At 41.4% G+C, this 27370-nt stretch overlaps 4 protein-coding genes across 7 annotated transcripts; 2 read left to right on the top strand and 2 right to left on the bottom strand.

The window, feature by feature from the left end:
* The first annotated feature begins 147 nt into the window (after positions 1 to 147).
* LOC143347316 (uncharacterized) lies at positions 148 to 8524 on the top strand. The gene is made up of 4 exons (XM_076776344.1): positions 148 to 765; positions 3290 to 3584; positions 3851 to 4468; positions 5889 to 8524. Exons 1-4 carry the CDS (start codon positions 588 to 590, stop codon positions 6811 to 6813), a joined length of 2016 nt encoding a protein of 671 aa, XP_076632459.1. The 5' UTR covers positions 148 to 587; the 3' UTR covers positions 6814 to 8524.
* Positions 8525 to 8619: 95 nt separating this feature from the next.
* On the bottom strand, positions 8620 to 14839 carry Culd (CUB and LDLa domain). 2 transcript variants are annotated; one of them, XM_076776343.1, is made up of 11 exons: positions 14764 to 14839; positions 13624 to 13948; positions 13143 to 13312; positions 12779 to 12996; positions 12116 to 12470; positions 11620 to 11826; positions 11397 to 11516; positions 11014 to 11247; positions 10603 to 10777; positions 10136 to 10356; positions 8620 to 9971 (listed from the first exon to the last, which is right to left on the bottom strand). In XM_076776343.1, exons 1-11 carry the CDS (start codon positions 14783 to 14785, stop codon positions 8854 to 8856), a joined length of 3165 nt encoding a protein of 1054 aa, XP_076632458.1. In that variant the 5' UTR covers positions 14786 to 14839; the 3' UTR covers positions 8620 to 8853. The 2 variants fall into 2 exon arrangements, with proteins under 2 accessions (XP_076632458.1, XP_076632457.1); XM_076776342.1 differs by having other exon boundaries at positions 8620 to 9968; positions 10133 to 10356.
* Positions 14840 to 15757: 918 nt separating this feature from the next.
* Positions 15758 to 23123, top strand: Dib (Cytochrome P450 302a1, mitochondrial). Of its 3 annotated transcripts, none has more exons than XM_076776482.1 (9): positions 15758 to 15792; positions 19998 to 20395; positions 20821 to 21061; positions 21207 to 21382; positions 21500 to 21704; positions 21967 to 22114; positions 22213 to 22461; positions 22572 to 22784; positions 22988 to 23123. In XM_076776482.1, the coding sequence occupies exons 2-9, from the start codon at positions 20206 to 20208 to the stop codon at positions 23114 to 23116; spliced, it is 1551 nt and encodes a 516-aa protein (XP_076632597.1). In that variant the 5' UTR covers positions 15758 to 15792; positions 19998 to 20205; the 3' UTR covers positions 23117 to 23123. The 3 variants fall into 3 exon arrangements, with proteins under 3 accessions (XP_076632597.1, XP_076632596.1, XP_076632594.1); XM_076776481.1 differs by lacking the exon at positions 15758 to 15792 and adding an exon at positions 15821 to 15922; XM_076776479.1 differs by lacking the exon at positions 15758 to 15792 and adding an exon at positions 15846 to 15922 and having other exon boundaries at positions 19659 to 20395.
* A 53-nt stretch (positions 23124 to 23176) lies between these two features.
* Positions 23177 to 25111, bottom strand: Rpt1 (26S proteasome regulatory subunit Rpt1). Its single transcript, XM_076776483.1, has 6 exons — positions 24911 to 25111; positions 24804 to 24841; positions 24236 to 24718; positions 23992 to 24156; positions 23753 to 23919; positions 23177 to 23663 (listed from the first exon to the last, which is right to left on the bottom strand). The coding sequence occupies exons 1-6, from the start codon at positions 24981 to 24983 to the stop codon at positions 23285 to 23287; spliced, it is 1305 nt and encodes a 434-aa protein (XP_076632598.1). The 5' UTR covers positions 24984 to 25111; the 3' UTR covers positions 23177 to 23284.
* Positions 25112 to 27370: the final 2259 nt, after the last annotated feature.

Raw genomic sequence — 27370 nt, forward strand, 5'->3', positions numbered from 1 at the left:
CGAACGAACGAAACGTACGAAAAGGACACCCCTGCGTCGTGCGTCGTCGGCGCTCGTCGTGTTCCGTCGCCGTCCGGACACCAACGGTCGCGTTTCGCGAGTATATACCACTGCAATTCACTGCATTGCTTTGAGTTTCGTCAGTGATCTCCGGGACTCCGTCGACGTAGGTCGAAAGGGTTCGATCGGTTCTGTCTCGTTGTTACGTAATCGAACCCGTAACAATAGAAACACCGGACCACCACGTTCGCGCGTGAACGTCCCGGACACGTTCGATCGGTACTGGTTGTTTGGTCGGTGCTCGAGGGCGTAAGTCTGAGGCTCGTCGGCCGTGCGTGGCTAATTTCGCGCGCTCTGCTCGCAGTATCGTTCGCCCGCGTTCGATAGGCGACCAGGTGAATTCGCTCGATGTCCTGCCTGACCGCGAACGCCGCGGTCGCGTCGAGGCGGCATCGTGCGGAGAGGAATACGTCAGCGTCGTTATGGTATCGCTCACGTGAACGGCGGACAGCGACAGCGGACAGACGCGAGTGCCGTAGGTGCTCGTCAAGTTTGACAGGAATCGCGAACGCAGGAACAAAGCCGCGATGCGAAAAGCGAAGAAACGATCGCGAATCGTCGAGTGGCTTTGCGGACGGCCCGGGCTGGTGTTGTTGTTGTTGCCGGCCGGTCTCCTGGCGAGCCTCTACGTCGCTTCGACGGACGACGATTACGTGTTCGAGCCACGATATCACTCTATGTACGGGACGTACAATGTTAACGAGGGTAAGTGGATAAACAGCTACTGTCGCCGAATAATAACGTAGGGTTATATCGCAAGGACTGGTCCAGATAGATGCAACGCGCAGTCGTGTGCGCGCACTTGAAACGCTCAAGGGGATTCCTCTGCTCTGGACGTTCGGAAAAATCGATTCTTTTTTTCTTTGTTACTTTTACGAACGTCATTGAACATACATTGTATTGTCACGTTCATGATTAACGCTGGGGTTTACGGAACCCGTCAATTTGACGATTGAAATATTGTTTATTAGCAATTTATAGTTTAACGATGCGAATGTATATCGTAATCAAAAGGAAAAGCATGTTTTAATGTAACCGTCACCGTGACAGGTTTCAATAAAAATATGTGCAATCAATGTCTGTAAATCTAGTGTTAATTTGTGATGAATAGAATTAGTTGTACGTAGACTATTGTATAGGGATATAGGATGTTTGAATAATAGAACGTTCAGACAATAGTAAATACTCGTGTAACGGAAGCTCGAACAAAGAAAGTTTTACTATATTGTTTTCCTGGCTGTTATTAAGTACTAGTTGATTCGAGTTCATTCGGAATTTCAACTTTAAAATTTGTTTTCCCGTATGTACCCGGTGTTTATAGAATACAATAAAAACAAAAACAAATTTAACAGTTGGAATTATGAACGAACTTGAATCCAGAACGATCACTGTCACAAGTCCCAAGGTTCGATTATCACCCTGTATACCGATCAAGCCGTTATTTGGGTTAGTTGCGTTCCGTCTTGCAGTCTGTGTTTTAGTGGGAATGTAATTTGACCGAGATATCGATCGAGTTGCCAGCGATATAATTGTTTTGTGTTTATCGAATACCTAACTGATAAATGACATTCCTTTGTATATCTTTGCATGTTGTTAGACGCCTGCCTCGAAGAGTCGAGGTCACTGTTTGGCCCAATGCGACCGTAATAGGTGGTGAACTGATATAGCTAGCTCCACGGGATACATTCAAGTGCATAAAATTAGAAACTTCGGTTTTGGTACTTGAACCAAACGGTCGAAAATAGTTGAACGATCGAATTATTTTTCAATTTTGATATAGCGAAATTCAAGTGGAAATAATATGATCAACATCGAATACCGACCGTACGAGAAATTAAGATTAAAATGAAAATTAAAGTCAAGGTTAACATTAATACGGAAATGAATATTTTAAATATAGGGTGAAGGATGTATTTTAAGAGTAATAGATACAAATTTAACCGTTCGATCGATTAAATGTCAAGAACAAATCGCCGTACGTTGATTATTTATTATTCAAATAAAACTGAGCAACTCTGACGTCGATAAAGTCGATCAGTTTACGCAACGTGATGCAACGTTCGAAAGAAATCGCTTGGCAGCATAAACGGTAGCGTACTAAACGAATGTAATGTAATGTGCAAATTGCAACATGCAAATTATAACGCGACGTGTAATATTCTATTAACATTGAAATCGTAGCTCCGTCGAATATTCCGATGGTCGCGTAGACCCAGGATAATGGTTGTCGACCTGTGGTTTTTTTAAATAAATTATTCCGACCTTTGATCTGATAAAAGAACTGATAAGAGAAAATAAGAGAAGCCAGATGGAGCACTGTAAAATATTTTACGCCCCGTTCGATACTTTACTCGGATATTTAATAGCTTAGGCGATATTAAATCGATATTCTTGCATGGGCACGCAAAACAAGAGCATAATTAAAATTCTCTAATAACAATGAACTCTATCTGATATACCGAGTGTTCGCAATAATTTGTACTAGCGTTTTTCTCGTCGATGGTCAACATTGGAGAAAAAACGAGGAGATTAATCAATGTATTTATTTTTTAATTTATAACTTACATATGTTAATTTATAAATATAAGACCAATTTTTGGTACATTACAATATTCTTCGAGAAACGAAGGTATACAGGGTGTTCGGCCACTCCTGGGAAAAATTTTAATGGGCGATTCTAGAGGCAAAAATAAGACGAAAATCAAGAATACCAATTTAAAGTTCCATATCGATTGGAAAATTTTTCGGCGAAATTCAAAAATTTCAAATCGTTCCAAAAAAATTATTTTCAGTTAGGGGGGTTAATTACAATCCTTTTTGGTCAATACACATACCTCCGAAATCCTACTAACTTTCGAGAAAAAAATTCTTCACTGAAGTGAGATTAGAAATGTTCTGAAATTCCATGCGTATGTTTAAAACATGATAACTTCTGAACGGATTAGAGGAGTTTAAACTTTTAAAATGCATCAACGGGTATATTAATGGTATATTGTATATATAATGGTATATATAATGGTATACTAGTGGTATACTTAAATAATAATGAAACTTCGTTACCAACCCACGGAAAAGGATTCATTAACACTGGAATAGTAGCGGGTCGGCGATAGCGGGATTGGTAGGACGATTAGCTAGCAATCTGAGATCGTCAGTTCGAATCCTCTGTATATCTCGGGGTGTCCCTTTTTCCTCCCTTATATAATTTGGTGTATTTTGTGTTTCGTAGAAACGATGGACGGGTACTTGGTATGGAATCCGAAATGCCAGATGTTGTCGATGGAGCCGGTGGACCCAACGATTCGTTCCTACGTGAAGAAGGAGAAATTCGAGAACTGCTCGAACGACATCAATCTGACGAGTCTAGTTCGGGAGGAGAACGGCAGTGTGGTGTTGTTCATCGACCCGGCGGCCACGACTCTTCACCCGGGTCTGGAGTGTTGCTGGTCGGCCATCCTTCGACCAGAGAAGCGGACAATGGGGAAGTCCGGTAAAGATAAAAACGACTTGGAATCGACGATTATGTGAGTGTCGAATCCAAAAGATCAGAAAAATCTCTTCTTCTTTGTGTGGCTTTAGAGAAGACGTTCGAATGCAAAGAGGGGGATAAAATAAAAATTCTCCTTCTTATGTGATTTTACGTGACTCATCGATAACTAAGTACCTGCTAAGCTTATTTTTACGCGTCTTGTCGATAACAATGCGCTCATGTTGTTCCGTTATCATGGTATGTAAGCACCAAAGAAGAAACGAACGCTGTCGAGCTCTTAATAACTCGTTTGTTTTACAGAGTGAAACCATGCGAGAAGTTCGAAAGCCAAAAGATCTTGCCCGTGAATATCGAAGCGGCGATCGTAAACTGCAGCCTAAAGTCAAAGAATCGAGGGTCAGCCAGTGGCAAATCGTTCTATCAGAACGTCCATGCGGTCATGGGGATCGAGAAAGTTCGTGATCGTTTGCGGCGCAACGGGAACCAATCGACGGCGACCGGCGAGCTCTCGAGGAAGCTCAGCGTTCTCGTGATGGGTATCGATAGCGTCAGTAGGCTAAATTTCCTGCGCAGCGCGCCATCCGTTGATAAGTATCTGCGCGAGACCGGTTGGATTCACTTGAACGGGTACAACAAGATGGCGGACAACACCTTTCCGAATTTGATGGCGATCTTGACCGGTCAGAATCAAAGCCTGGCCTACGAAAAGTGCAAGCCTACCGTTCCTTATAAGCTCGACCAATGTCCCTTTCTTTGGCAAAACTTTCGCAACGCCGGCTACGTGACGGCCTACGGTGAGGACGAGACTGGTCTGAGCACCTTCAATTATCTCAAAGTAGGCTTCGTCGATCCACCAACCGACTTCTACCTCCGACCGTACATTCTCGCCTGCGAGAAGCTCCTTAAGGTGAAGAAAAGGTACGAAAATGAATCAATTGAACCAAATGAAACAATTAAAAAAATAAATATAAACATAAGTTTAATCTTGCTTTTGAGTTATAGCGAGTTCTATCTGTTGGAACAGATTCATCTAACTGTTTACAAACAGAATTCAGTATATGATGTTGAATCTTGTATTTTAATTCTGTGTACACTTCCTTCTGGTATATACCTCATGTGTCGCGAGTCACGAGTGCATTATGTATTAGATTATTGGGTATTGATAATAGGAAGTTCATCTAATCAACATATGGTAGATACGGGTCTAATAGAGCCTCTGACTGATTGTATTTGGTCATATGGTTTCTACATAATTAAATTAGCTTGGGCACAGTCTATCTGTGACTCAGGGGAATCTAATACCCTTGAGTACCGTAACTGTCCAGAACTGTAAGGGACTCGGGGGACAAAAATACGCAGAATCATGGTGTTCTGATCACGCGATGGAACAACCTTCTTTTAACCTTCTAAAACATTTGTTACTAATAATGGCAGTAAATTAATTGTACGTGATACAATAATGTTTGTTCTTTGCGATTATGTATCGCGTGAACACACGTATTATGAAGCGCGTATATGATCCGAGTATATATCTGTTATAATTGCATAGGTTGCAAAACGTTTGCAGAAAAATAAAGCCCACCACCACTGTGTTAGTATAGAAAAGAATACAACGCTTGCGCTAAATGCACGTCTTTGATAATGATAGGCACTCACCTTGAATCTAAACGCGACGAGTCGTATGCGTCGCTATGAGATAACAACGATCTTTTAGTCGACGGTTCTACACGTTATTTTAAACTTTAACTGCAGCACATTCGTTGGAATATTTTTAATTTTTTTAATATAATTTAATATAATTTTAATATTTTTTATACTTTTATTGCGCTAGTTTTGGTGTAATAAAATACAGAAAAGATAGAGACATTTGTAAATAAAAGATATCGGTGCGAGAAGCGAGATGCAGCTGAATAATATTGCAAAATCTAAGCTCATCATATGTCCCATTAACGCATTTGCGACCGGTAATGGAGTCTTACGTTATTTAAAATTCTTTATCTGAGTACGGGCAACGTAACGTGTTTTCCAATAGAAGAGATACAACTTTGAAGTGGAATAAAATGGGAGTTACAAAAGATAATAAACGTTACAATTGCTATTTTAAGATACTTTAAAGGCCATTTATCGAACAACAAATATGGCGACTATGGGAATTGAAAGTTCAGGACTCTCAAGACAGTATTCACCGAATGGAAGAAAAATAATGGAAAAAAAAGGTCCTAGTAAACACGTTGAAAAATTAATATTCCCGAAATTATATTTTCTATTTTAAAAAATAATGAAAAAGTTTCGAAAAAATTTTAGGACCCGACCCTAAACATTAATTTCGTTTTTCCAGGTTCGGTCTAAAGTATTGCTCCGGGCCCGAGACCAATTTCGACAGGATCCTCGACTACGCGTTGGATTTCGCGCGCACCTTTCTCGGTCTGCCTTATTTTGGCTTTTTCTGGACGACCAGCATCACCCACGAAAACGCGAACGGGCTGTCGTCGATGGAGGGTCGTCTGCTTAACAAGCTTAAGTACCTGGAACGCGAGGGTGTGTTAAACGACACGATGGTTGTCTTCCTAAGCGATCACGGGATGCGCTGGGGTCCGATCAGGAACACGTTCGTAGGTTGGTACGAGGAAAGACTGCCTTTCATTTATATTTGGATACCGGAATGGTTCCGCGCGGAACGTCCCAACGCGTACTCGTCGTTGCGCGCGAACCAGCACCGCCTAACCTCGCCCTTCGACCTTTACGAAACTCTACGCGACGTGGTGAGTCTATCCGGGGGCAAGGCGAACCAATCCCCGTCGTGTCCAACTTGTCACAGCCTTTTGGGACCGAGGCCAGTGCCTTTTCAAAGAGGCTGCTCGGACGCGGGGATCTCCTCCCATTGGTGCGCCTGCACGCCGTTCAAACCTGCCGATCCCCACGACCCGGTCGTCGAGAACGGGGCCCAAGCCTTCCTGAAACACGTGGACGGCCACGTGGCCGCGTACAAGGACAAAAAGGGCCGCCGTCTGTGCGCGAAGTTACGCCTCAAGAAGCTCCATCACGTGGACCGAGCGATCGACGTCACCAATTCTACCGAGCTAGTCTTCTTTTATATGATACAAGTCACGCCGGGCGACGCGAAGTTCGAGGTGACCGTCAGGTACCACGAGAACGACACTTACACGGTGTCCGACCACGAAGTGAGCAGAATCAACCCTTACGCATCGGGCGCCAAGTGTCTCGATCGAGGGATGAAACAGTATTGTCATTGCGTAAGATAGGACATATGTCCGGCCTATTCCTGGCCTGTCTAATCGAAATATAACGTTCCCCTTTAACTGAAGCGAAAGTCAACTCTATTATCCGGTTAGGGTATTGACTCCGATAGACTGTTAATTGATCGAGTGATACACTGACTCTGTAGCTGTGCTACTTGTCTTTTTTGCCATGTTGGTCGCTGAACACGTTCACTGTGGTGCAGGATACATCAACGGGTGTTGAAAAAAATGCCTATCCTACTCGCACTTGCAGTGTTCGGCGATATTAGTTTTCTTTTTCGTTTAATATTATAGGTTTGTTCCAAAGACAACGAATGACGAGATTAGTCACACTTGGTTGAGATAATTCTGTTTATAGTGCCATAAATACTACAGTAATACGGGTAGAATAATTTTGACTGGGTGTACCTCACAGATTACGACTGAAGAGTCTATATTCTCATTTCCGTTGTCAGATAATAAAGATTACATTAATCAACGATACGGAATGTGAAAGTTATCACAGTGAACGTATTAAGACAGTGTTCGATTTGTTAGGCAACAAAACGTGCCATTTTCAAGAATGTGTATTTTATAAATCATCACAAGATTTTCTAATTTTCCATCATTATGTATTAACATTTAAACAATGAATACGTGTAACTATCGTTTTGTAAAAACTAAAAAGGTAATTATTTTAGAAGGCGTCGAACCGACAGCCTTTGGGGGAAAATAGGTGACTGGTATTAGAAAATAAGGAAACAATTGTTGTGATTTGTGCGAATGGTGCTATGACTAGTATTAAATTTATTTAGAAAGAAAGATCGAAGTTCGAATTTTTTGTTTGACTAGAATAATTTTGTTTAATAAAGCAGAAACAGGAACTGGTGCTCGGATAATATTAGTACTAGTTATAAACGGATATTTGTTGACACATGCGACTAAAATTTCAAGCCAATTGCTTGGCTGCTACGAAGTTATGTCATAATCGGGTCAAGAAAAGCCATTCCGAGTAAAATTCCTTTAAAGTTTTATAATGTATCGCTGACCTGTGTATTGACGTACAATGTTCAGTGCTTAATTTTAAGATCATAAGCTTCCAGAAAATGCAATTAATAAAGGAATTAGTTTTTCGTCTAGAGAAACTATAATTATGCCTCGAGGCAGCAGTTCTTAATCTATTTTATCGTTGGAGAAAGAGTAAAATATGTATTGGAGGTGACCTTGAGCGGCCAATAGAGTTGACGTTAACTTTAATTGTCGGACGTCGCTCGAATTCGCAAACACCTGTCAAAAGTGCCAAATTCGATCTGCGCCGACGCGAATCTTTGCGATTTCGCGATCCCCGTCGTAGACGGGAATCCCCGAGTCGCGGTATCTGTGATCGATGGCAACTCGCTATAACGCGGGCAGAAATAAATCGTGAAGCATATCGAATCGAAACGCGCGCGAACAAAGCATATCCATATGTACGAATATGTACGAATATGTACGTATATGTATGTACATGTATGTATATATAAAACATATACACGCGCGCGCGCGCGCGCCTATATTTTACTACATCTTTAAACGCCATTTTACTTTACAATCGTGGCGCGCAACGACTAAAGAAATACTATTGATGCGCGTCGCGCGGTATCCAAACAACGATCGTTTTTGAAGCTGCGTGGTTCATGTTCAACGAAGTGTACCTACGAGGAATAAACCATTTTTCGTAACAAATGTTTGAAAAGTGTTTTCTTGGAATCAGATACCAGAGGTACTCGAGACGAGGTCTCGTCTAAAGTTAGATCTTCGTTTACATTCGGGAGAAAAAACAAATAATCATTGGTTTTACAGTTTTTATTTATTTGTACAATTTACAACTGTAACAGATCGCCGTTTGATGTTTTAGTTCAATTATTTTCCACGAATTTGAAAGCGTTCGCGATTTGTGTTCGCTCTTAAAACGACACTGTAAACAATTTATCCGAGAGTATATGTGATTTCGGTAAACGGGTCATGCTCGTAGAAGAAAATATCGAAGAGAAGAAACATCGAAGAGTGGAAGATAGAGAGAGATCAATTAGAAATAGTGTCTAAACTATATCGCGAGACTGGAAGAGACTCTTCCGCGTCGATCGACTGACGACGCATCGTGCCATGTTCCGGCGTGCCGAACAGCATGATCGTGACCGAATGCTTGCGTCCGTGCGTCATCGCGAGACCTCTTCGCGCCAGAACTCCGTCCAGAACCCTGATACCCTCGCAGAACCCTTCCAGATCACAGCTGGAGTACCGTCGAGCGCGTCGTCGTTGACCATTCGAGTCAACCGAATTAGGATCAGAAACGTGTAGAAGGGTCTTCCGCGCGACCTCGAACTCGCAATTGCTCAGCTTCTCGTAGCTGCTGATCGACCCGATGGTAGATATCCGCCGTATGTGACCGTCCCGTGAGCAAACGTTGAACCTCCTCGACCGATGAAGCGTTCCGCACGGCGACGAAGCGGTCGTCGAGTTGCCGCTACCGCACTGCCATTTGCTGGCCCTCGCGCCAAGCAACCTAACAATGGCGTTCTTCCTTCGAGAGGACTGCTCCCCTTCGTACTCTCCTTCCTTCTCCGTTTCCCCGTCGTCCCGCTCGACGGAATCGCGTCTAAACGGCCATCGACGGGCGACGTCGAGCTCGCGTCGTTCCCTGCTCGACGTCGATTCTCGAACCGTGGCGCAACCGCAGGCTCCCTCGCAGGAGCACGCGAACGGCGAGCCATCGTCCAACTTGGCGCTGCTATCGACGTCGCCTTCCTCGAACTCTCGATCTGCTCGTCGGTCGTCCGTTCCCTCGACTTGCTCGTCCTTCAGGCTGGACACCTCGGTCGTTGGCTCGTCGTCCCCTTGGTCGTCGCAGTCTGGCTCGATGTCGCTCGAGGCAACGTACGAGCTCCTCGGCTGCGAATCACAGGATGCGTCGACCGTGCGAAACGAACTCGAATCGTCGCGATTCCGAAGATACGCACCGAGAAGATCGGCATCGACCGACTGTGAGACTCGGACCGGAGTCTCCGCCGACGTCAGCGACGAGTCGTAGACCCCCGGCAGAGACAGCGAGAACTGTCCGCTTCGGCGATACCAATCCCGCCTCGATCGTTCGGTGGTCACCTCTTGTCGTACTCGAGCGTCGTTTGGCTGGCCTTCGCCTGGTCGAACAGTGAAACGACCCGCCATTTTGAACATTTGGGCTAGGGGTTTGATTGTTCTATGTCCTCACAGACGTAGGCTCGGAACGTTCATTCGGGAACCGAGTGCATATTATTATTTGGTTCGCATTTTCCTAGACGACCAACAACACTAGTATACTCACCAGGGTTTGATAAAGTCGTCGAGCTAGGTGCGCTGAAATTTCGCGATATCGATCCCGGTGGAGTAACGTACGGTGGCGGTGGGCTGTCCGGCAAGCAGCACGTTCGGTTGGCCTTTGGGACAGCAACGGCGTTGGTGTTCTGGGTCGATGTCGTCCCATTGTCACGACTGGTGCTGCTCGTCGTCTCGGTCATCGAGCATTCGGACGATTGAGGAACGTCCGTCCTCGCAGCGACGAGAGAATCGATGAGATAGAGAAGTTGGGAAAGGATCGGAATATATGAACGTATTATCCGACATTTTTAGCAAGATCTGTGGGGGTTGCTTCTGCTGGTAGAGGGGACTGCTAGTGAACTCATCAGTAAGGCTATCTAGCAGGTCTTGCCTTAGACGACAGGATATTGAATGGTCAGCAGGATCGAATTATTGTCGGATAATACAAGCTGCGAACATTCGAGATGAGCTACTCACGAGCAATTTCGACCTGGCGAGCATCTGCTACGCGGTTCTCGGCCAAACGCTCTCCTCTTCCTCCTGGAGACGATTTCCGTGTCAAATCCGAACTTGACGACCTCGTCATAGCCGGGTGGAGCCTCGTAGACCGGTGGATCGTCCGGCACCGAGATTTCGTCAATTCGCGCACCGTCTGCAATGTTTTTTGTTCTCACAAAGGAACTGTTCAAACGAGAAACATCGTGCCATTAACAGCGTTTCATTTGAACTTATTCGTGGTTGTCATTGACATTCCTTTAATCTCAACGACACGTCGGGACAAAAACCAGCTCAACCGCGCGGCGAAGAACGTTGAGAAACACTGGTCTGTCGTGTACAAACGCCCAACGACATCGGTAAACTCAGTGAATCGATCGATCGGCTTCCTACCTAACAACTCGCTGATCGTTTGTAATCGAGACTGCAGTTCTCTCTGTTGTCTAGCCCTGGCGCCCATTCTGTACAACAAAACGATCAGAGCCGATATCAGAACGATCAGACCGAGGCTACTGGCGACGAACACGAGGGTGGCCGTCTTCAAGTCTGGGTACCGATCGATCTTCGGGAAGTAATAGTTCGCTTTGTTCACGTGCCATTTCCGATCCTGCGGTTCCAATTCCCAATCTACGAAACGAGAACCAAACAATTGATCAAGTTCTATTTGTTTCGGGAATAAAGTCTCGCCCAAAGATTTACATAAAATCTAACACTTTCGATTTAATTGCAAAACAACATTGTAATCTGTACGGATACGGAAACATCATTGTAGCTACCTCGAAAACAGGTGGCCGGTTCGTCGCTGTTATCGCCACAATGATCAAAACCGTCGCAGTTCAACTGACTTTGTATGCATCTATGATTTCGGCAAAGGAAATCGGATCCCGCGAAGCAATCTGCGAACCGACGAGCAATATAGCTCTACCGTATCTAGATTTTGACTTGAAGTGGCATTTAGTATTTTAGCCTATCCTTCCAAACACACGCTCACATACCTACCCAAGTAGCTAAAGGCCGCGTAGGCAATCGCCAGATGCGAGGATGGACTGAATGTTCCTCGCAGGCTGACGTGGAAGCCGCTAGCGACAGGCTCTACGTGTTCTCTGTGTCCCGGGGGTTGCACTTGACTCGCCGGGTGTCGTAAAATTTCTAACGGCAAAAGGGCCGAGGTAGGGCCTTGTCTCACCACCAGCTCCGTGTTTCCGGCTAAAGCGGTAGCAAAAACGACGAGAATTAAATACCCAACGATTGTGAAATACTCTTGTGGAGGCTATCACCTCCCGTACTCGCCACCAGAGAGCTACGCTCTTGTCTCTGTCGCAAGTGTTCGACCGGCCCCTCCGTTGCTAGAATATACACTCCTCAACCGACGACCCAATATCCAGTCGTCTAAGGCAGGGTCTGCTAGGAAGCCTTTACTGATGAGTCCACTAGCAGGACCACCCTTTCCTTCTCCGTCTCTCATCAACAGAATCCCCAAACTTCTAATACTCACCCATATCCGCGAAGGTTACGACTTTCAGGTACATATGTGTCTTCATGTGCAAAAAGTTCTTGGGCGGTCTGATCAGCCAAACGCAATCATAGGTCTTCACCCCTTCGCCGACCATATCCATCATTGTAATGGTACCGCCGAGGTTTTCCACGTAGCCGCCACAGTCGGTGATCGGTTGCACGGACTTGTCCAACGCGTGGCCGATCACGAACGAGTAGAAGGCCTTGTAGCCCAGTCCGGTGCCACCGTTCGCGTAGAAACGTATCAGCAACGACGGACCAGAGCTCATTATCACGGGTGGACGGAACCTGGCGCCGCTGCTCACGTCCAGTCGTTGCCCGTTCCAATCGTAGAACTGTGTAATTCGTAAATCAGCCGGGTCAAGCGCCAAACCGAAAACAAAACTACCGTCCCTGGTCATTCGTCAGACGTTTCTTCGAATGACTACAACTTTGATAAAAGAAAGGGCTTTCGATGACCAGAGACTGTAGGAACCTAGGGACGAGGAATCTGCCGTTTGTTAGATGTCCAATGAGATTTTTCTTCATGTTTCACAGTGTGTCTTAAGAGGAATCAGTCGAAGGATAGTCTTTCAATAGCAAAAGGTTCCCCGTCTCTGGGTCGGAGGATTCGACGGTAACATTCGACCCTGTCGTTGCTTACTTCCATGATGGACACCGTGGCCAATTGAAAGTCACTGAACAGCAACCTGATACGACAAGACGGTGCTTCGTTTGGACACGTGACCACGTACTCCATGCCCAGATCGCGAGGGTAACGGGCAGGGAAAAACGGGGACGTTAGAATTCCGCCGCCGGTGCTGTTCAGTCCCTTTGCCGTTTGACCAGATAGTTCCGTTCCTCTTAAATGCAATCTGTTCCCTGCACGACGGAGAATCGCAAGTGAAAAATGGCGGGAGTCGTTTACTTTTTGTAAAAACAATACTGTCGAATTTATTTGGACTTTACATTTGACCCAATACGATCAATCTTGATCTATCGGGAACGAATCGCCTCTAGACACTTACTTTCTGCCGTGTACTCGAGCGTGAACGCGTGTTTGTGCGATTGGCTATAGAGCAGAGTGATCGACAGGATCCTGGTGCTCGATCTGTACGTGATGGGGGCGTACAGCCCGCAAAACGGCGTTCCTGACACGTCCTCGTACGGTGGCTCCGAGATCCAGACGTAGTCGCACCTGAAGCAAACGCAAACATTTTTGTGCTAAAAGCACATTCGAATTCTTCAGCTATCAAACTAGTAGCACGCTGGACTTAAAAGACACCATATACTGGACCTCTTTCATCGTTTTGCTAACTGCACAAACTCATAGCGTACAAAGAAGCACGTGGGGTGTTAGTTTTATTAAAAAAGCCTTTACTTACGCTACATTTGCTTATAGTCTGTTAAATGCAGATTAATTGTTATAAAAAAAAATAATAGAAGAAAACAGTGATAGTAATACTCTGGGACTTGTTAGCTCCCATGGTACCACTAGCGCCATCTTACCTACACGGGCTGTCCATCACGACGCTGCCGTCGCCGCAGTGGTGAGACAAACCGATGTGCTGGAAGGTGACGATTATCACGCACGACGGGCACGTTACCAACTCGAGGCTGCACTGCGCGTGTGAACTGTTGCTCGGGTAAACACGCGAGCCATCTTGCCTCGCTTCGTTCTTTGCAAAGGACACGTTCTTCCCGTACAGGATGCCCTTCTCCCCGAGCTCTAAGTACAGACGTCGTCCATTCTGACGTCCGCAGACATCCTCGTTCCGTACCACGTCGCTCTCGGCATTCGCGATGTTCCACCACCATAGTATCGCCAGAATCACTTTTAAACATCAAAGTAATTGGCTATTGCACGTCATAATTTTCTATTCACTCTTATACACGACACTCTTTTGTCTCGTTTCAGTCTTTGACTCCCTCTCCTTCGCGTCAGAGACGGACAGAATTTAATTGGAATAATAGACGACGAATAAAAACTCTAGACAGGGTGTTAGGAAATTATATTTCACGATCAGTACTTTGTACATGGGTTTTGATATATTCTACATTTTATAGCACCCCGTAGAAAAAAATTAAGTGATGTTTTGTACATTTTACACTACTTGATTAGAAGGTACCCATTATTGAACGCACAAGAATTGATTACTTAAAATTAATAGCTTTTTATTAACATATATCTAAATGAAGTATGTAATCTCATACTTATTGAACTAAATTAGTTCTAAAGTGTTATTTGACTATTTATAGAAAAATTGTATTTGATTTCGTGCCCCCCTCCCATGGCAGACATATACTTACGAACACGCAAATAATTACGTTTTCGTTGTCTCTATTATGTTATACTAAATATTGTTTATACAGACTAAATACCAGAGTTACCATAAGTTAAAATAATATTCGACACAATTTTGTCCCTTAAAACCAATATTATAATAAATATATTGTTCGTAAATGCATGTCTGCCACTGTATACACGCACAGTTTCTTCTTTTCCGGACTATGTATTATTCTCTCCCTTTCACACATATATACACAATCTTTCTTCTTTTCCAGCCTGTAACCGTCACCGAACCCCTCGTTTCGCTCACCCTCTAGCACGATTGAAATAATTTCGCCTAATCGCGGAAAGAAACTTACCGATTTGAAACCGACGATACATCCTCCTCCTACAGAAGAAAACGTTCTTCTGTCACTCGAGAAACCCATCGCGATTACGCGCGTAATTACATTAGTTCGCAACACTGTTACGTACCTTCTTATTACGGTATAAAGCATTTCTATGGTATCCGTTGCACGTTCAGTTTCCTTGTCTTCGAAACTGTGAATAAAAATGACACGTGATTTATAGTAATCGGGCGTCGTTTCGCGAAATTTATTATCCACGGTCGGCGTTCGTTCTCTTTGAATGCAATTCGCCAATTTCGAAAATCAACGTGCTGTTCAGAAATGTTTTCGAACTATTCGTTCGACGTAGAGATAGAGTGTATGTAAACAGATCATCACGTGATCGAACTATCATTGGTCCGTTGTGACAACGAGTCACAATCGAGCAGAGTATGTAGTATAGTGTGTCTCAGGTCTATAGTATAGTATGTCGCTACATGAACATGCGCAACGAAAGATTAAAAAGCCGATTTCAGAGTTCTCATTGAAAAATTACTAGAGAAATTAGTGTCCAAAAAGAACAATCGATATTAAAAATATAGTTCCCAGAATCACCATTCTCAGATGATGAGGTCGCTCCAATCATGTTGGTATTTTACGCAGTCGATAATTCAGTTCGTATGATCATAGACGAGGTATACGGGTAGACCTTTCATCCAATGTATTTTTTCGGCCCATTTTTATGGGATCTCGAAACCTCATTACCATTTTCATATCACTTGCAACGTTAGCAACAGATTCAGAAATAAATTTTAATCCCTTCCATAGTCAACTCACATGTATTTACGCACACACTACAGCTGTCTGCCTACATACTAACTCAGCGATTAGTTTCTCAACTGACCGCCATCCATGAGAAGAGGACGCACCTCCGAATTTTCAGGTCGGTATGGTAGTCAGATTGGGCCACGAAAGTCCATAAGGTGAAAGGTCTACTCATGTACCTCGTTTGTGGTTTCGTGTACCCGCTCATTCTCTCTGTTTAGCCATCGAGAACGGAGAGTAGGTTATGTGTTTGTTTCTTATAATGTCTGTGTTTGTTTATCGGGAAGAAAGAATCCTTTTGTAGTGAATAGTGTGAATCAAAATGAGTTGAACGTCGTGACGTCTGTTTATAAATTACATCCATTGTGTAAGTGTTAACACTTGTGTAGAATATTGTCCAAACAGAAATTGCATACTTTTTAAGTTACAAAGTTAAGATGTTCGTAAATGAATTAACAGAAGCGAATATGGTCTAAAAGTCTTGTCCATGCAATAGCACATGGTCGGTGGGTTTCAGCTTCTGATTGGTTGAATACAGTTGAATGTACACACTGATTGGTAACGACTATAGCGCATGTGCATAGTATGGACAATAATTCTGAGACTAGAATGCATTACGAAATACGCTGTACACAAACTCCTCGTTAAAAGTTCGGATTTTAACCTCGATAAGGGTTTCAGTATCATTTCCACCGCAGTTTATGCTTGTACAACGCGACTGTATAAACAATAACCCCTTGGCCACTGAGAGAAAATTGGTATTAAATAGAAATGAAAATTAATTACTAATATATCTTCATGAGAGTATTATGAATGGGTTGGTGAAATTTTTTAATGAAAATAAGTCCAAATAATATTCATATCTGGACAACGTTAAATTGTGCGCGTAATAATCACGTATTTTATTTTATCAAGTGTTTGAAAGTGAAGTGTTATATGTGTTGAATATCTTAAAATGTGTCTGAATGTTTATATCTTCGAATTTTCGATAAAAATGGTGTTCCTTCAATATTTCACGAATAGTATACGTTCCGTATAAGCTATTGAAACATCGATCTCAGATTAAATGCACGGAAAGTTCAAGGTTGATCTCCTGAAAATTATCGGTGCCATCTAAATTGCTTTACGTCGGCAACCATTGATGTCGCAAGGTCGCGAGACTCTAGCGCCGCCAACAGAAAAACGATCGTCGCTGCGTGTGCGCAAGGTGGATGCGCAGAAGATTATTCGCCGACTACTGTTACACGTTCCAGAATCCAGATTGCGGAGTCGACGCGTGCGTTTTTGCCAAGTGAGTAAATGGAAAAGAGTCGGGCAAGCTTTATTCACGAATAACGAACTTGAACGTCGGTTTTAAAAATCCGACGATGGATTCTAGTTCACGAATTAAACCTAAACGAAAGTTAGTTTACCAATGAATATAACATTGTTATCCGCGAATAAAATTTACACAACATTGATACGGGGACCCGATAAGCTAAGATTGTAGGCTGTGCTGCGTCTTGGAGAATAATTTGTGCGTCTACCTTGCGCACAAGTAACATTCGAGTAACGATTATATCTCCGTTGGCGGCACTAGTGTTCCGTGACCTCGGAATAACCAAAATGATCGATGACGATTGTACGTGGCGGTTAAAAAAGTAGATAAAATTGAAAGTAACAGTAAATTTTCAAAGAAATAATTAAACACACCTAATGGACAATTAAGAATATATTCATTCGGAGACGCTTTGTTTTATGAAATGAGAATTTAAGAATTAATTGACGAATGAAAAATTGTAAAATATAGAGGAAAATACATTATCGATTAATATAATAATCCTCGATATAACGACGGATTTTTCCCTCGACTTTTATAATTTATAATTTAACACAGACGAGGTATAAGATAGACTATGCATGCAATGTCTATTCTAAACTTGTCAATGGTTGGTTTTCCCTCAATGAAAGTACACACTTATATCGAGGTAAAGATCCGGACTGTTAACGAGGAGTTTTCTGTACACTCTGTTAAAAATACATACAGATGCAAGACTATGGGGTCCATCTGACATACGTTTTGTAGTTTGTGACAGAAGACCAGTTCTTACGAGTCTTCGAAACCGAAACCGCGCGTTGTTGAAGCGTTCGATGTCGTCCTCAAACGGGGCAAGCAGACGCGTCACGCTGTCGCTGAAGCAACGTCTGGACGTCATACAGAAACTGAAAACCGGGGTCCCGGATACCGCGTTGGCCAACGAGTATGGCGTGAAGACCGCGACCATTCACCGAATAAAAAGGAACGAAGTTCGAATACGCCATTTGACGCAGTCGATGGCGAAGCAAGGCTTCAAGAGACGGCGGATCCGGAAACCGTTGCAGAACGAACTGGAGGCTCGTTTGTACTCCTGGTTCCTCCAACGACGCGCTTTGGGCGATCGAATCAGCAACTCGTTGCTCCAGAAGAAGGCGAAAGAGCTGCACGAGGAGTTTGGCGGGCCGTCTTTGTTCAGAGCCTCCAACGGTTGGGTATGGAACTTCAAAAATCGCTACGACATCCGTTTGTACGACCACCACCATTGCTCAACCGCGGAGCCCGACGCGATGACGTCGGGCCAATTCTCTCAAAACTTCTTTCAGCGACTGATGATGGAGGACATAAAACCCCAGAACGTGTACAACATGGCGGAGACGAGACTGCTCTGGAAGGTTCTTCCCCTGCGTACGGTGTTCCACGCGAGCGAACCTAACGTCTGCGAGAATAAAATAAAGAACGATCGTGTCACTGTCGGACTCTGCGCTAATGCAACCGGCACGCACAAACTACCGCCGCTTTTTATTTACGACTTCGAGAAACCGAGATCCCTGAAACATTGCTGGGCTCGATTGCCGCTCGTGTTCAAGGATCAGAAGAACGCTCGGATGACCACGGATGTGTTCGTCGACTGGCTGAAGAACCACTTCAAACCAGCAGTCAACAAGCATCAATTCGAAAACGGTAACCGCGACAAGGTGCTGTTGTTGGTGGACAATTCCACGGCCCACGCGCTGCCGCCAGATTTGCAAATGGAGGACGACAGCGTAGAGGTTATATTTATACCGGAGAAGATGGCGGCAGCTCTGCAACCGATGAGTCAGGGGATCGTTTCTAAGGTGAAGAGGTCTTTCAGACACAACATGCTGAGGAGGATCAAAGACCTTCCTCGCGGTATTGTGGAATTCTACGCGGACTACGACGTGAAAGACTGCATGGATTTCGTCGACAAAGCTTGGCTAGACGTGGAACAGGATCAGATCCGCAGATCGTGGACGAATCTGATGGGGGACCAAAGAACGGAGGAAGAGGAGCAGGTGCAATCTCAGCTCGCGTTGGATGTGAGAGAAATCAGTGAGACGATGAGAGCAATCTCAGGGGAGCCTGTACCCGAAGAACGGGTTCGGGAATGGCTGTCCTCCTGCGAAGCTGCTGAACTAGATCCAGAAAATGTCTACAACGACGAGGAACAGTCTGAGAAACAAAGAAAAGACCCAGTGTCGGAAGAGACGGATCGGTTCTTCGCGGGTTTAGTTTTCTGGTCTCTGACGCAACCACCTTATGTTCAGATGCAAGTTCAGATACTGAAAGATTATTACGATCAGGGTTACAAGTAAAGTGGAATGCATAAGAAATTCGATTCCCTAAATTATTCGTAATCTCCATTATAGTAAGAAGATGGAGATTTTAATCATTGTAAAACAAGAACTTATAGGAATGAGTCCCAACTGTCTATGCTTTTTTCAAGATGGTATAGGTTCCTGATGATGTGTGTAAAATATTAAAATTCTGTACCTTTAATGTATTATAGGTATAATTATTGTGTTGTAAAGATGTACAGAGATAGATTGTTGTTTATTACTGACTAGGTTCCACTTTCTCCAAGAAAAACTTGGTCGATCCATATGATACTCTTGTGAAGATATAATGGGAAAATATAGAAACTATTATTTTCCATTTGATAATTACTTTTCATTTTAAATGATCTTGGTGGTTTTCTTCTTAACAGCTGCCCCAAATAGTCCTTATCAAATCACTTTTCATTAAATAATATTTTTCTTTACTCCTATGATATTTTTCAAATTCCTAGATTAAAAAGTGGCTCGATAGATTTATTTTAATTATTGAAAATTCGTAAAAATAATCTAAATACAATCATTAATGTGGGCTAGTATAACACTGTTTGAATTGCGATGGCGCTATAAAATTAATAACATTGACGATACTTTGGATTTGTACTGTTCTTTGATTCACCGATTCGATACAAAAGAAAATTGTTATTATTAATCCGTCGAGAAATTTAACGCTCCAGATTTTGTATAAGAATTTTATCGAGTAACAAAATCCGTCAATGATACGTTTTATCGCGTCGCATCGAATTCATGCGAAGATATGCAGCTCATTGGAATTCTACGTGTGACGTGAACAGGGAACGAAGGACCAAAGTAAGAAAGAGACCATGAAATCAGAAGAGGCAGACGCATACTTCGCGTCGCAAGGCTTTAAAAGATTCGGATACATAGTCTATAAAACCCATGCGACGTAGATGTGTTGTTTCTGGATCGTTTTCGAAGATATTCCGCCACGATTTGTAACTTGTACTCGTAATTTGTTGTGTGAACGATCGTGCAAGCGCAATGTACACGCGGCTGAGCAGATGCAATCAGTCTGTGCCTAAAAAGAAACTGCGTCACCAATTTGTCTGTGATAACTTTGCGACACGCAAGACCGTAGCGAACGGTGTTCAACCAAGGCCTTTCGAGGATGTGCCTGGACCAAAATCTTTACCTATTATCGGAACGCTTTACAAATATCTACCATTAACTGGTAAGAATAATTATTTACACGAAGTTGTTTATTATTAATTAAAACGTTTCTTCTTTAATACAAGATTTTAAACTACATAAAATAATTGTGATACAGTTTTAACACCACACATTGGGGAAATTTTATTATTTGTACCGTTTGATTAATTTGTTTTGAATATATATATGTAGAATGGCTTCGAAATAAGTCCCACTTTGGTACTTCTCTACTTAAGGATGGAATTGGGCCATATAAACATAGATTCGGAAACTTTCTCTTACGATGTAGTATTTTAGGAATACTTAAAACGTGCTTAAAGAAATTTCTATTTGAAAAAATAGAAATCTGGGCCCCTCGAAGGATACAGACCCCCTACCTCCTCACTTCTAAAACTTTATTGTCATTGTAATCCAATTACGTTTACATTATTATAAATTGTAATGCAGGGGAATATAGTTTTACAAATTTGTACGAAAGTGGAGTAAGAAAATTGAAAAGTTTCGGGCCCATAGTGCGCGAAGAAATAGTACCGGGTGTAAATATTGTGTGGATCTATCGGCCGGAAGATATAGCCGAGATTTTTAAAGCGGAATCTGGTTTGCATCCAGAAAGAAGGAGTCACCTGGCTCTTTTAAAATATCGAAAAGATCGGAAAGACGTGTACAACACTGGAGGCCTATTACCCACGTAATAAAAATAATTAAAGCTATTGGAATTAATTTTTCTAAAAATCATTTCTAACAAAAAATCAATGCAACGTATTTCGAAATTATAAATTTAATTTTGTATCTAAAGTGAATGTTACGATCTAACGTGCTTTCGTAAAATTTAGAAATGGACCAGAATGGTGGAGGTTACGTAAAGAATTTCAAAAAGTTACTAGCAAACCCCAAGATGTGATGAATTATTTAGAAGAAACGAATCATGTTGTGCAGGAATTTGTTGAATTATGCAGCAAAGAAAAGTTTGAGGATTTCCTACCGATTTTATCGCGCTTATACCTCGAACGTAATTGTATATTGTTATTTTAGACAGTTTCTGTAATTTTAATAAATGAAACAATAGTAGCTAATTTGAAATTATTTCTATCTGTTATTTGAGTTCGTTGTAAATATGCTATTTCAGTGACGTGTCTGGTTGTTTTCGACGTAAGGCTTAACAGCTTCTCAAAAAAAGAGAGATTCGAAAATTCTAGGAGTTCAAAATTGATTAAGGCTGCTTTTGCAACGAACAGTGCAATCTTAAAGCTGGATAACGGATTTCAATTATGGCGGTATTTTGAAACGCCATTGTACCGAAAGCTACGTAAAGCTCAAATGTATATGGAAACGTAAGCAAAATCTAAATAAATAATTCTTTAAATATTATTAATAACAATCGAGTATTTACGCTAACAAGGTAGAAAAATAGTCGATAATGTTTGTAGTAGAAAAATCGTGTATACCTGAGAATTTTAATATTAACTATACTTTATATAATTCGTGATAAATAAACTATTTAAATTTATTTTAAAGCAGATTTTTCCTATACACTGCAATTTAATATATTTTTAATTGCTACACGTTATGTTTTATGTTTTATCGATGTATTAGAATTGCATTAGAACTGGTATCCCTGAAAAAAGATAAAGAAGCTCGACAAAATAAATCATTTCTAAATGCTTATTTAGAAAATCCTGCTCTGGATATCAAGGACGTTGTGGGCATGGCTTGTGACATGTTACTTGCTGGCATAGACACTGTAAATATCATTCCTCAATACGCAATAGTTACAAGTATTTTTCGCGAACACGATATGTACAAATAGTACAATTGAACGAAATTTGCAACACATTTTAGACTACCTACAGCACAGCTTTTACATTATATCATCTTGCACGTAATCAAGATATACAGGAAAAATTGAGATCTGAAGCAATGCAATTATTACCTCGTCATGATCAACCAGTTACAGCTGATATTTTACGAAATGCTATGTACACCAAAGCTGTTATAAAAGAAAGTTTGCGATTAAATCCAATTTCTGTCGGAGTAGGTCGCATTTTGCAAACTGACGTCGTTATTAGCGGTTACAAAATACCCAAAGGGGTATGTTTTAAAAAAAAAAACATTATTTATTCAGTAGATTCAATGTATTTGTATTAACCTAATTGTACCAAAAGTCTATTATAACGTACATTTTCACTTATACCTTCTAGACCGTGGTTGTGACGCAGAATCAAGTTATTTGTCGGCTCCCCGAATATTTTAGTAATCCCGACACGTTCATACCAGAAAGGTGGCTTCGTGAAAACTCGGAAAATAAAGCAAAATCAGTACATCCGTACGTGTTATTACCCTTTGGACATGGCCCCCGTTCTTGTATAGCCAGACGCTTTGCAGAACAAAATATGCAAGTACTCTTATTACGGGTAAGTTCCTATTTTTCGTAATATCAATTGAAGTTTAACGATTAAAGTTCGAAATAATTAGATACCAACTCTATTATTAGTAAAGTGGCATTGTAATTAGCCCCCTGATACAACTTCTAATTACATTAAAAATTACTTAGTTTATGTTAGGTTAAACATACTCATCAAGACATATATTTTATATTGTCCATTTTTCCATACAGATCTCCAGACAGCTAAAATTTACTTGGCACGGCGGTCAACTTGGAATATTATCTTTGTTAATCAACAAACCTGATGCGCCGCTGAAGCTCGAATTCCGTGATATCGGGAAAGCAGATTCTACTTCTTAAACCAGCAACGATGTACAAATGCGTAAGATACTTTTTACAAGGAAATACAATATTAAAAAATAAAGCAGACTTCGATTTATTACGTAATTATAATAAACAATTAATTGTTTTTTTCGATAAACAGCGTTACAATATCAATGCATACAGATAGAATATTTAATGATGTGTTTAATTGTAAGTCATATATTTAGGCGTTGCCGAGAATTTAGCGTAAGATTTAATGACTTTGTTTACGGCTTCTAGGAAGTCTTTTTCCGTCGCTACTTTACGACGCGCGCGAATGGCGAACATGCCCGCCTCGGTGCAAACGGAACGAATTTCGGCTCCGGTACTGTTAGGGCACAAACGCGCGAGAAGTTCGAATCTTATGTCCCTCTCGACACTCATAGAACGCGCGTGAATTTTAAAAATGTGCGTTCGACCTTCCAAGTCGGGTAATCCAAATTCTACTTTCCTGTCTAGACGTCCTGGTCGCATCAACGCCGGATCTAACGTGTCGGGTCTATTTGTTGCCATTAATACTTTGATATTACCTCTCGGATCGAAACTGTAACATTAAGGATCACGGACATTAATTTTATTTAATTATTTAAAATACGTAATACGAAATCATAATCTAGAAAAAATGATTCTTACCCGTCTAATTGGTTGATCAGTTCCAACATAGTACGTTGTACTTCGTTGTCGCCGCCAGCTCCGTCGTCGAAACGAGCTCCTCCGATAGCGTCAATTTCGTCAAAGAATATCAAGCATGCTTTTTTACTACGCGCCATTTCGAACAATTCTCTCACCATACGCGCACCCTGTTATTATTTTCAATTTAATATTCATTTTGAACGCACAAAACGTTCGGTTACGTATGTATTAATACGTACCTCGCCGACATACTTCTGCACCAATTCGGAACCAATAACACGTATGAAACACGCGTCCGTTCTATTAGCGACGGCCCTGGCGCACAAAGTTTTTCCTGTGCCTGGCGGGCCAAACAACAATACTCCTTTAGGTGGTTCTATTCCCAGATTAATGAATTTTTCGGGCTGCAATGAATTAATCAGGTTATTTTTCATATATGCAAGAGACTATAACAATATAGGAAAAATATGATAAAATACTAACATGTAACAGAGGAGTTTCAACAACTTCTCTTAATTTCTCGATTTGTTCTTTACAACCACCAACATCACTGTAGGTCACATCAGGCTTTTCTTCGACTTGCATCATAGTCACAGTTGGATCAATTTTAGGTGGCAGTGGAATATGAATTTGGTACTTGTTACGATCTACTCCCACGCGCATGCCTTCTTCGATATCAGTCGGAGCAACTGAATCTGCTAAATCAACCACGAATTTAGCAAACTGTTTCACGTTTATAATATATTTTGGATCATCAGAGTCAGCATTGATTATTTTCGTGCACCGAGCAACTTGCAATGGTTGCTCATTTTGTAAAATTTGTTTGTCTGCGGTCAGATCCCAAAGAGCAGGTGGTGCTAAACCAGTGTCAGATTCTTTAATTCCTGTTAATTCGTTGACACGTTTGATTATTGTTTGAATATCCTCCTCGACGGTTTTAATGCTTTTCGTATATTGTCCTTGGCCCTATGTAAAGTATTTATATTATTCTTCGTAATATTAGCAAAATTTTGTAATTTCTGTGTCGAAAAATGTAGAAAATTTCACCTACATAAGTTTTGAGCAAAGCGATATCCCCTTCATCCAGAGCTAAAAGTACGATAAATGAGCGATATACTATTAAAAAAAAACAAATAATTTATACACAATATAACGTACACTTTATTTCTTTCTCCTCCTTTTCATCGTCGGTTTTCATCTTACGCATATCAGTTCCTAAGTAATCCGGCATTTTTTAAACGTTTAACGAACTTGTTTCTTTCACTCTTATATGGAGAACGAAGTAAATCAAATTTGAGGCTATGTTTTCCTTAGATTACGTGCAAAAATGCTGTGGAGTCGGGACTTGCAATCTCGTTCACACTGCAGCTCGCGAGACATACGCATGCAGCTCGTGTAAACTCGCCAAACGCTGCGCGCGCAGCGTAGCATGGCGCGAGCGCGTCCTTCCTGCGTTTTCGCGGTACTTGCTGGGAAAGACTCATCGAGTCAAGACGCGGGAGAGTACAGTGTAATTAACCAAGGACAAGATGCATTGCGTCGTGGTAAAAATATATACCTCTTTGTTATTGTTGTTAAACGTATTATAAGAATTTATTTCGCCCTATCACGCAATAAGTAGAAGTGGGCCTACTAGATACGCAACACAATTCGTGGCGAAACTTAACCACGTGTAATAGATAGAGACGAAACCCCCACATTGCAACTACTTTCACTGACATCTGTGTAGAATCATGAACTGTTCCTCACCAGGGATTTTATAACTATAGTGTCCTCTCTTAACCTAAAAGATAGGGTTGATGTAGTCTGCCTCGAGTATTCAAAATTCTATTGGTCTTTCGCGTTGAGTTTCAAATTGCAATTTTCAAGCTATACAACTGATTTTTCAATGTTTAGATATAAACTATCGATAAGACTCGATTATAGTAATTCTTAATCGAATAGTCTTACAAGGAAAGGTTGCATCTGTGGAATCCCCGAATTTACTTTTTCTGGTAATTTTAGGGCAAAATAAAATTAAATAAGCAATTTAATTTTATCAGTATTTACTCGACGTCCTTTCGAAATGCAATTACACGTAATCAAAGTACAGTCAGATAAGAATATAACTATTCAATCGAATAAATGTCGTGAATGAAGCGTTACACGTTTCATCAGCTATCTATTATGCAAATCGAACGTAAGGTGGTAGCGGTAGCCATTTTATCTTGTATGCTTATGAAAGAATATTAAGAACGTTTAATAGCAGGAAGCGTCGTTGAAGCTATGATTTACGCGTTTCAAAATTATTACTGTGAGAACGTAAAGCACATTACACGAAAGAGCAAATACATTTAATTCGAACAGTAATTGAATTAAATTTTGACTCGTTTCTCTGTAATATAATGTTAAATTATAAACGAACGACTTTCGATTATTATTTTACTAAAAATTATGTACCCTACATAACGATATTTCATTCTTTTTTTCAGAAAATGGACTATTGCACGTTCAAAATACAGTTCGACCGGGCTGCAGGTACTTTGTCACGCCACGGTTAATCGTACGAGTGAATGAACCTTTCAAAGGAAGTGTAGAGACTGCCTAAATTGCACTCCTCGTGTTAGTCCTTGACCAAGATGATCTGCAGAAAAATGTAAGATAATGAAAGATCCAATAGTACACTTTCACTTGTATTCATGCCGTCCCATCCCTGTTCGTTTTACCGCGATTCTTACGTGCAACCAGAGGCGTGGTGCAACTGAAGTTCAACCAGCACGTTCCACCATAGTATTAAGGTAAGAGTTTGTAAGTTACCTTATCATTCACTCCGTATACCATTGTGGCCTATATACTGCTCGCCACTAAATATATGTACGGAGGAGCATCGTTGAGAAGAAAATGGCATTCTGCGCGTGTTTCAATAGCTCTTTGTGCAATAAAAACTTGAGTCATAAGTATAATTCCCGATCGGTGTGAAATTACGTACCGTTTAGGTATCTCCTATTGACATTTAAATAGGTAATACTAATTTTTACTGTGCATTTTAAACAACTCTTAAAACGCCATAGATTACTGTAGGGGTGGGGGGAGGGGGCATTAACGACTAAATCCCAGTATTTACTGTAAAATCTTATTGTTTGCGTATAACGTTATAATTTCGTAATGGATATTTTTATTATACGCACTGGAGCTATAATTATTACGTATTACTAATTATGGTCTATTAGTGTCGTGTTTTCGCGAACGTCTGCCGTAACCTTTTCATTTCTCCTGCAGCCATACTATATATTTAGAATTATTGAATGAAATATTAATATTTATAAATGTTGAATAACATGATGTAATTACTATCATTTATATTTGTGATATGTGTCAGTTTTAATAATGATCAGTCGAGAAGATGGAGGTTATTTATCATTTTTAATATAATATAGTTCAGATCGAAAAGAGTAGTTACATAAAAGTTAGAAAAAAAGAATAAGAATTTTAAACAATGAAATCTGATCGATACTTGAAAAGGTCTAACAGTTCCACGGTGTAATATTGAAAATTGTACCCGCAATAATTTATGTAAAACAGTACCTTCGGAATAAGTGAAACTTCGAAAGGTCAAAATAAGAATTCCACGTATTGAAA

The sequence above is a fragment of the Colletes latitarsis genome, chromosome 11, assembly GCF_051014445.1.
Source record: "Colletes latitarsis isolate SP2378_abdomen chromosome 11, iyColLati1, whole genome shotgun sequence".
In the NCBI taxonomy this organism is placed as follows: Eukaryota; Metazoa; Arthropoda; class Insecta; order Hymenoptera; family Colletidae; genus Colletes; species Colletes latitarsis.